Raw genomic sequence first — 11,230 nt, 5'->3', positions numbered from 1 at the left:
ATAGAAGAATGTCGCAGCCGTCTAATATGTCTTACATGGGTATTTTCTCCTCTTTTCCAATGTAGCTCTGAAACAGAGACTAGTTATAAATTTTCCTATTACGACTATGAGTTTACAGTTTTTAAATATCTACATACCTTTCAGTCTTTTTTTCAATTTGATATTTAATTTTTTCTATATCATTTCAATTTAGCCGTCCCAAAGCTGGCAATGACGCGCATACATAGCATTAAAACCGAACATTTTTTAGGATTGAAACATCTTTAAATGTGTTTACAGATCGGTTATTCTATAAGTATTCTAAATACAAAAGACTCAGTTTTACAACATCTATCCTTTATTACAGACACTTAACACCATCAATACATAACGAATCTGTATATAATTCAACAATTAAAAAAACAAATATTTGATCTGATTGTGATGTGATGGCTTTTCTTATCGGGTCTATTGGCGAGACACACTGTATTCTGTAGACATGTGTATTACGTAAACCTGTGAGACTTTGATTACGGGAGATGGCGATGATAAGTAGTATAATTTGTACCTAATCCCATGTCTAGATTTGACAATAAAAATGATTAAATTATAAATGATACGTCAAAGTCATTATTTGACCGTATTGGCGCCGAGAATAGAGTAATAAAGATTCTTTTGATTCATTTAAATCAAATTTACTTTTAATTTTGATTTACAATTTTGATATTAAAATGACCTCGCTTGCTAAGTATGTGGCACATAAGAACTAGGTATATCGTATGTGAGATTTCGAAAAAAAATCATATCGCTCATAATGAAATGAGAGAGCACATATATTCATGTTTATGATATATATATATATAGATAAGAAAACAATTTTAACAAATGACTAGATAATGTGGAAACCATGTACTAAGCATGTCACATCAGAATTTAGATATACGGTAACCCTGCTGTTTGTACCGTGAAAACTTAAAGCATCACCTCATTCTCATTCAGATGCGTAATTCTGTCATTTACAGCGTGAAGTATCCATATTTATAACTTTTCATTATGATATCAAACTGATGTACCGGAAGACTCATTCTTGCAATACTTAACTTGAATCATATCACAACTTTCTCAATATTAACTTGACATTGAATATCGATACGCCGTAAGTAATTATACAAGCACAATTCACTTTGGACCTTTAAAGCATTTCTAAGGCATTTATAACCAATAAAACGATTGTCATAAAATCTATTACGGAGAAAGATCACCTGCTTCTGTAGAAGCCGAGTGTTCTTTTGCCTTTAAACGAAGTTTGTCTATGCTTGACCTCCGTAGGTCAAGAGATTCAGGGTCCATGTTGTACCGTGAAGATGTAGGGGATAACAATGATGATGACGGTACCCCCGGCATTCCTCCACCCAGTAAGATTCCTGGAATTCCGAATGAATTCGTGTTCACAACATAGTTAGCTAGAAGTCCACCGAACGGCATTTTGCCTTGCATATAATGAGCTGCCGCCATACTGCTGATATTGTTTTGATGAAAAGCCATCATAGGGTTTACCCCTGTCAGATGTGTCAGTCGCGTCGACCAGTATGGATCAGACGGTGAAGGATAGCCACTCCCAGCCGGGATATGAGGAAGGTCTGCAAGAGAAGGACCTGAATCTCCTTGAAGGAAGTTTGGACTCTCGCGACCAAGAGCCTTTTCCCTTTTTCTCCATTTTGCTCTCCGGTTCTGGAACCATACCTGAAAATACAGAACGTAAATTCATTTGATAAAACAGTTACACTTCATACGAAATAAAACGTTGCATTTCTTAATGGATTGGGTAACGTCTCCTATTGGTTGTTTTGCTAATTAGATACCTACTTGTCGAAAGTAATATTAACGACATGGTGACCAAATAGAGACACTTTTGGAGACAAAATTTCCCATAAAACAGAAAAATCTATGTTTTGAAGCGAATTAAGTAAAACCTTTTTGATGTAAATTTTGAATCCGTTTTACATCGCCCATTCAAGATTAAATATCGTGAGAGTGTGACTGAATTAGTGACGCTGTGGAAGTCTGTCAGAGAACACCAGCAGCAGCAGCCGCGTCAAACACTGGACCCGTTGGCCCTTGGCACTGTTCGCTATCTAAACATCAATATCATGCGCCTGATTGCCCAATTTCATTGTAATTAGCAGACTCATTTGTTTATGAATCTCTTTATTGGGTGCCACAGGCAAAAAAGGTTAACTGCAAAATTGCTTGTACAGTTGAAGTATCTTCCAAATTTGATTAATTTCCTGTCAAACGATGCATCAAACCATGCTTCTAGGGCTATGCTATTCTTAGGTAGATCTTATATTTACCGTTTATCTCATTCGACTTACTAAGAGGGGTTAGCCAATGTCACGTTAATATCTTCAGCTTCTGATTTCTACAGGAAATTAGTTTTTGTTTCAACTCGCAACCAATTTCAGTCTCGCGGCATAATCAATTATCTGTTAAGAATCTCGAACACACGACATGATATAAGGAATCACTGGGTTGCTGTACAAGCATGGTGTCGTCAATTAAAGCAGCGATGATCAAGAAACCAAAGGAATTGGTCAATATACCTTATAAATAACAACATGACATCAACATTGCCTGCCAAATATATCTGTCGCAAATAATATTTGTATACTAAAACTTTCTTTTATTCCCTGAACATTTTTATGTATTGTTTTTTCTTATTTAATTCTTTTTTTAAAGTAATTTACAGTTATATGTGGACTTGATTCCTCTTTCGTAACATGGCTATTAGTAATGACCTGACAATATTTCAAGAATTAAATAAACTGTACACAGATATAAACGGGCTGAATATTACTCCAATTTACACTTGTTACATTTTACGACATTATCTGTTCAGTGTTACTGCGGTTGCTGTGATTTTTTTCTCTCTCATAAATACTCTAATTAACTTTGTAATTTTAATTACATAATTATATACTATGTATTATTTTGGAGAATTTTCATAACGCACTTTGCACTTTTCATGCATACACTGGCGTTTTCTGGAAGGATGGCAAGTGAAAATCAATTAACCTTGACAAGAAGATTAATTTTCATATGATTTTTTCCATGTTCTCTCTATTACATAATTTTAACTTGATAATTGCCTTTAATGTCTCAACAAATCTACAGCGCTGAAATGATGAAAAATGTTCCTAAATTTGTTTGATTCATATTTAAAACATTTCGCTCTCCAGTAATTGTTTCTAAACAGCCCTTGAACAGCATGTGCCAGATCGCTAAGGTCTACATTTGTACAAAGAGTAGATATGCAATGATAACTGTATATAAGCTAGGACCCGTGAAACTTTATCTACAACCTTTGATTACATCATCATATGTTGTGATTATCCGACTTAATCTCTTACACGGTTATTATCGTACATTTACGGAATATTCAAAAACCCGTGTTTCACTTAAATACACATTCTGCATTTATTTTATCAATCACAGCTAAATGTATATATAATTTGCATTGCATAAAAATGCTACTTTCATTTAAGTTATCAATTACATATTGTTCGTTTATCTGAACATTAATTTCATTCTTTTTTTAAAATAACATTCTTGAGATAGTTGATAAGGTTAATACAAATATTTTTAAACCGATAGCGCAATAGAATTGAAGTTTTTGAGGATGCCTCTCGTTATCATTAACATTTATCAAAATTTAATAACCGCCATAAAAAATCCTTCGCGGGTTATCTCCCATTTCACCACATCCTCACCACATCATTGTAACCAAATCAGTGATGCACACATATAATCACTATTTATCTCATTCTCTGTAAGTATCGGCCATCCATTCAAATTAATGCTTACTAAGAGTGAACAACTGAAAGTAAGTCTTGGAGATTCGAACCATTTTCACGAAGGTGACCTCTTAACCTAATACATTGCAAAACGTGCTTATGTAATGTGTAAATCCTATTCTCTATCACAGATTAGATCTATGAATGATAATTTGGAGCCAAGTTTCCTATTACAAGTAGTGATCGGTCAAATTAAGGCCGATGATCAATAACAGGTATATTGAATGGCGCAGGTAAAACTAACGATATAGTCTACCATCATTTCACACTTAAGGATTAACGTCCGTCTAACTTCTCCAATAACTGTCACACACTGTATAGTGTTCGTTCGGAGTTGTTTTACATAATCAAGCATTAATTTATTTGACCGTAATGAAGAAGATATTACATGTATGTGAATCGCACATTAACACCGTTTCCCACAGTTATATCGTGATTATCGCCTACATAAAGGTGGTTAAGAGCAATTTCGTTTAAAACAGGTGTCGCATACAGAGTACAAAGCCTAATAAGGACAATAGTCGTCACCAGCACAAATAATGTAATTAAAAAAAAAACAGTGTTTGAATATAGTATCGATTGTAATATTACAATGAATACTTTATGACATCGTGATGTGAAATTTCTAATAACCGATTTATTGCACAGAAGTGTTAATATTTATATAGCTTGGTGACAATAGGTTTGGTTAAATTAGTTGACTTTTAATGTTATGATGTTAATGTAAGGGAGTGAACTTTCCATACTTAGAGTACAAATCTTACTTTTTTCTGGAAGAAATCCATTACTGTGGTTTTACTTATCCCATGATTACTGTCAAGCTGAGAACTTTACAAAATTTAATTCTGTTCACATAAAGCGATTATCAGAGTACTTCTACACAGCTTGTAAAACATTCCATCCTCTTAATTTACAAGTTAGTCCGCAGTAATTCCTGTTAAGCTGTTTGCCTCCTGTACTGAGACGGCGGGGGACTCAATGTTCATCATTGTCACATGATCTGTGGACTTGTTCCGAGGTCCCTCCTAGTGCGAGAGTCTCGCCTTAGCTCTATGATATCTTTAATTCCGTTCCGCCAATTTTGTAGCACTCGATAATAACAAAAGAACGTATTAAACTCATCTGTGTAATTACTGCATTGATGGTGTGTAATATGTGTGGGAAAGAGCACAGGTGGACCGTGTTTGTATCTGATACCATGACTGGACACTGGTCAGTCTGTATAACTTCAAAACAGCCTCCATCTTGTTTGTTAATTTTTGTAACATTCTTGTTCGATGAATAATCTTGTCTTTACTGTGTCGACTACTTTATGAATAAGACTGCCCTTTGTGTATTGTATTACAGTAATGCTGTCACAATGGCGTTTCTTGTGCAATGATGATATAGTATTAATTACAAAAATATGGGTGGCGTTGTTTACACCTGCTCAATCAGACAAGTCTTTGTAACTTTATCATTTAGAGTATATAATCTAGAATTATAGTGTTTCATTGTACGTCATGTTTACCTATAAGGTCCTATGTCTAATGTTTTGTACTTTAGCTATAAATTGTATGTTGCTAACATATTGTTTATGAATCTGTTATTCCCGTCACCTTCCGTTTCTTATCATTATTATTCTCTTCTTCCTCATGGTAAACGAAATTTTAAAACATTTTCTGAGTGACTTTTGCCCCAACCCTAACCCCCTCATTAACAATTTTTTTCTGTGAAATTAATGGTTTTTAGGTTAATGAAATGCTTCCTTTTCGTTTGGAGTCTCATTTTTTGCCCCGTGATTTGTCTCGGATTCCACCTTGTTTATAATCAAGCTGTAATATATTTGCTTGACATACATCTAGTTCCTATCTAGAATTCCTGTCCAAGCCCAAATCGACCCTAGTATAATAGAATATGTCATTGAGAGTAGAGTTGGGTTTTTTTCCCACTTCTCAAACCTCCCCCTACGAAAGTACCCCAAGTTATCGTAAAGGCGACCAACAATAAAGTGCTCAAATTTTCCAAAGAATTCATTGTGTTCAGACCAAGTTTAATTTTTTTTTTTAAATCTACATAATATTCACGAGCGAAAGGCGGACTTATTTAAACATAATCTTTGAGAAATGATGGTAATTATATATATATATTTATAACACTGTCACAATAACAGTTGATGGACGTGGTTGTATAATGCTTTTGATCTGTCATATTCTTTCATTTGTATTTTGAATTTTCGTTTTATTAAATGACGTTAATAATATTAATGTTAACGGATATTGTTTGTGTCTAAGTATATCACTATAAGTCAAGATATGAATGTAATGAGTTTTCAAAAAAAAAAACAAAAAACAAAAAAAAATACCACCTCGTCCTTTCGTTTAATTTTTTCCTCGATTCTGAGTTTGAATTAACACTATTGATATGTATATGTTTTATTTTTTTATACTCTCATTAAAAAGTGTTAGCTTCATATATTTAATCAATTTGAAAAATTTAGGAAAATATTTGTAAAAATAAAAGATGACAATTTTGTTTTTATCTGATAGTGATGCTGTGTTATGTTTTAGAGAAAAAAAAGTGAGTAGCCAATAAAGTGCTTTTATTTAATCGAGGATGGGAAGTTTGGGAATATTGGAAGATAAGACAAATTTTTTGTCGATCTAGGATGGTATCTTAAAGAAGGTAGAAACATTATTTTATTTGTCAAATTGAAAGTGTATTGTGATATTTATCTGGGCATTTTGTTGTTTTGTCTAGATACTGTTGTCTACATTAATGTTTCTTGTAAGAATCTTTCTGAAAATATATCATTGTAAGTAGTATTGTTATTGTGTTTTCATTCAGTTTAAACACTGACAAACTTTAAGACATAAGTCTTAAGTGGGATATATGGTTACTTTTTTTAGTTGGTGCACCTAATTTTATCTGTGTAGTTACTTGTAATTTTTCACGTTAATATTCCAATTTTTTACCTAAATGTGTGGTTACTTTGTACGGTTTGTAGGCTCTTTTTTTACTTTTAGATAATGCGTGGTTATCGCACGAAGTCTGTAACCTGATATTTTTTTAATGTTATATGGCCACTTTGTCCGGTTTGTACACTTTTTTACTTGGATTTGGTTGCTTTTTCGAGTTGGTACACACAATTTAACGTACCAATGTAGTTACTTTGTCAATTTCCTCACTTCATTTTCACCTTAACGAGAAGTCATATCGTCAAATTTGCACACGTGTCTTTACCCGAATGTAATGTTACTTTGTCAAATTTGTGCACGTGTCTTTACCTGAATATGATGTTACTTTGTCAAATTTGTGCTCGTGTCTTTACCTGAATATGATGTTACTTTGTCAAATTTGTGCTCGTGTCTTTACCTGAATGTGATGTTACTTTGTCAAATTTGTGCACGTGTCTTTACCTGAATATGATGTTACTTTGTCAAATTTGTGCTCGTGTCTTTACCTGATTGTGATGTTACTTTGTCAAATTTGTACACGTGTCTTTACCTTAATTTGATGTGATGACTTCGTCACTTTGTTGCACGAAGTGTGTGGTCAATTTCGTACATATATGTGTTTGACATGAATGTATGGTTACGTTTTTAAATTTGCACACCATACGCTTATAATTTAAATGTTTATTTTCCCGAATACAATATACACCATACGATAGAGTGTTCTTTGTATTATCAGGCTGGGTCTCTGTCAGGCGGATAAGAGTGTGACTTTGTCATCTACGATGCCTAGGTGTTAATCTTTCCAGCGGTTTATAACGAGGAAAAACTTTCCTGTCAGAAGTGAACAAACAATGGGATAATGTGTGAACATCGAAAATCCTGCTGATAATATCTAAAGCAAAATTCTTTCTGAAAGCCTCGTGAAGACTCGCCATAAATACATCACAGACTTTGAGCAAACAGGTGGATCCTTTTCTTTCGCTATTGTATGTTTAATGCTCTGTATACATTATGCGTTGTGTAAAACGTTTGTTAATCATGCTATGTTCGTCAGGAATTATTTGTGAGCTAAATAAATCATTACCAACAGGTAATAATTAGTGTATATTTTAACGAAAAATAGGAAACGTGAGTATATATATATATATATATACAATTATGTCGACATCAACTTGTGTTCGCAGCGCGTTTAAAGCAGAGATTAAACTAGAACTGCAATATGTAATTAAGGTAACTACATATTTTTCTGATGTAGTGAACGAATGGTTGCTACTAGGCGATTTAGTTATCATATTATGTTTAATGGGAGCGAATTTGTAAAGATTTGTTAGGGAAAGAAATTAAATGAAATTAGAAGGAATCTTTTATCTGAAAAAAATTAAATGTTGATAAGGGCAGCAAAAGTTAAATTTTATGGACTCGTTATGAATGTAAGGATATGCTGGACTAGCTAGAGTAGTGGAACTAAGTAAGAAAGACACGTTAGAGTGACAGACATATTTATAAGGAATGGTTTGATCATTGAAAATATTTTTTAAGGAAACGAAATAGATGTTAAGTTTAATTCAGTGTTTAGTCTAATTGTAGAGGACGCATATGACTCGCCACAAGTGTAAAGCTTTTTTTACATGTAATCTAAAATGAAGATTAAAAGTAAAGATTATTTACGAAACTAGCTATGGGAGTGAAGTTAATTCATACTGGCTCGTTATGGCTGTAAAGATTTTTTTAGAAACTAGCTATGGGTGTGAAGCTAATTTAGAGAAACCCGTCATTGATGATTCTAAGGGATTCGCTAGGGATTAAAAAATGATATCATAAAGACTTGCTATAGGTATAACGCCACTTTGGTTAAGATTTCAGAAAGGTGGCGATTAGAGAGCAAAATCAATTGAATTGACTGTACGCCATTCAAAATTATCTTTGGTTAAAAAATCTACTGAAGTCGCATAAAATACAAGTCACTTGACATACCTGAACCCTTGCTTCGCTCAGGTCCAACCTCATTGCCAACTCTTCTCTTGTGAAAACATCGGGGTACTGCGTCTTTTCAAAAGCTCTCTCAAGTTGATGAAGCTGATATGTGGTGAATGTGGTGCGACTCCTACGAATTTTCCGTGGCTTGTTTCCGAGTCCGGAGTCGTCGTCGCAATTGTCCAGTGAAGTGTCCACGTCATTATCCGGAGTGTCTAGAGATGTGTCGCTGTGACTGTCCCGTATATGGTCTGTTTTCTCCGGAGTAGTGGATTCTGAAAATGTTTCCGACAATTCTGAATTGTCGCAATCTGTTGTAGAATCCCGGGGGACGGGGCTCTGAGGGCCGCGGCAAACAGGTGACGCTGGAGGAACAAAACGTTATAAATAGATAATACAAAGACAGAAAATAATGGAATGCCTCTCCAAAATCGCCCCATAGTTTTACATTTTAGCAATAAAGGGTTCTTTTTATAAAATCAAACTCTTAAGTAATTAAAGGAACCAATGTCTTTTCTCAGGTACGCTGTAATACGCTGTTGTTCGTGTGTGTTTTATAAGTTGTTTTAAATTTAAAACTTAAAAAGATAAGAAGAAAAATAAACTAATAATAATTATTATGCTAATAATAGAAATTGTTTAACGGTGAATAAGTATATCGTCATTCTCAAACTAACTCAACCATTTCACCCAGAGAGCATTTTAGCTCGTGTAATTTGTATGTTTCTTTACGTACTAAGATATATTTTATTAACGACGAATTCGGACACTAGTGACCTATTGACATTTACAGCTAAATCTGCATGATTATATTTATTACCTGTGACATAACATCGGATTTTTTTTTAGATAAATCTATCAGCTCGCAATTATCGCCCACGGTTCATCAGTATAGATTTTAACGATAAAAAATGAAATAAAGAGCAAAGGTAAGGTATTGAGAATTTAAAAAAAAATGTGTTATTAGAGTTAGCGGAGAAAGATTGTTTGAGCAGTTTTTGAATAGAAAAAAAAATGTATGAATATGCAATTATTTACAAGATTGGAGGAGAAAATTAAAGTATCACTAAAACGAGAACGTTTTTGTTCCTTCTAATTGGAACTATACAAAAGAATAGACACTAAAAAGACAATAAAACTTTAATATGCTTGAAATGAAAATAAAGGAAAACAAGATGTCTGTTTTTCACATAAATATTCGTCTTGTTTTTTGGTATAGTTTGTGTGCATTTGACTAAGCTTATCGTGATTAAAATAAAAATGATTAAATCGATTCATTTGCAACACTATTTTATCATTTCAACGACTATAGTTTTTTTTTATATATATAATACATGTAACTGTATTAGTATATCGGAATTTTTAATGAAAACAGGGGATACACGAGACAGATTAAATGAGGGCACAGAGATGTCATAAAGTCCGTGAATGTTTCCTTTACTTATCAACAGAATGTCTTACAAAACCAATCATTTGTGTGAAAATCATTTTGGATTATTTAAATTGAGCCTATGGTATTGACATCACTATCGTGTCTAATTTATTTCAACATATATATTTGAAAATTACTTATGGACTAGAAATTTAAAAAAATACATTTCATATGATAGTTTTCTTAGTATACCGCTTCTGTGTATTATATTCTCATATGAAAAGGATATATCTTTTTCGAAACATTTTCTTTTTTTTGTCATTCCTTTTCTTTTTTCCACACTTACCATTCATGTGAGTAAATTGTTGAGAGATTTCCGGAGAAGAACTATCTGTTTCCCGGCCCAATATACTGTCCACGCTGAATGATTTCCTGTTTTTGGGAGGGGCAGGTATCCGAGAGGGTGAAGAGCCGGAGTTCCGAGAAATGGTAGTCATCACTGTGTTTGAAAAAAAAATCACTATACAATACTACTTTGCGCTTTAACAGATCTTACGGATGTTCAGTTTTAAATGTCCTCAAGCATGATGTTCGCTTTTGAATAAATCTATCACTTAAATAAAAATATATTTTAAATACACGAATATAACCCAGTGTGTCTTATTGTTATGATTTCCAACGATACACCAGAAATGACTCCTTGTAGTGAGAACTAAAGCGATCTTATTGAATTGTAACAATATTTTCTTCTTTTCTATTTAACCAATTATTTGAAAACTGTCGACAGCTTTACAATATGGAGTGATTTCATTGGCTGTTGGGTGTATGTAAACAGAGGACAGCTTACACACCTAATAGAATAACCAATGCTGCCGTCTCGCTCAACACAGGAATAATGGGGCGATCATTTGTAGGTGGGCGTGGTAAGTGACCGTGTATCTCGCCTTATTAGCGGTTAGGGAGGGGTCTTGACAAATAGACAAGTAATGGTTGTGTAGCTTGTGTCAGTTTAAATCACAAATCTCGCCTGTGATCATGTACTTGTTGGTCTGACTTTATAAATCAACACAGAAAAAACATACCCGTAATTGACGTGAATTATCAGTTAACCATGT

At 33.6% G+C, this 11,230-nt stretch overlaps 1 protein-coding gene across 1 annotated transcript; it reads right to left on the bottom strand.

Annotated features, from left to right (window-relative positions):
- Positions 1-1,224: 1,224 nt before the first annotated feature.
- On the bottom strand, positions 1,225-10,612 carry LOC132549026 (retinal homeobox protein Rx1-like). The gene is made up of 3 exons (XM_060212937.1): positions 10,462-10,612; positions 8,744-9,108; positions 1,225-1,722 (listed from the first exon to the last, which is right to left on the bottom strand). The coding sequence occupies exons 1-3, from the start codon at positions 10,610-10,612 to the stop codon at positions 1,225-1,227; spliced, it is 1,014 nt and encodes a 337-aa protein (XP_060068920.1).
- Positions 10,613-11,230: the final 618 nt, after the last annotated feature.

This window comes from Ylistrum balloti, unplaced genomic scaffold (genome assembly GCF_031769215.1).
Source record: "Ylistrum balloti isolate Yb309-2 unplaced genomic scaffold, AGI_CSIRO_Ybal_v1 Utg370038, whole genome shotgun sequence".
NCBI lineage: Eukaryota > Metazoa > Mollusca > Bivalvia > Pectinida > Pectinidae > Ylistrum > Ylistrum balloti.
This window is presented reverse-complemented; position numbering and strand designations above follow the sequence as displayed.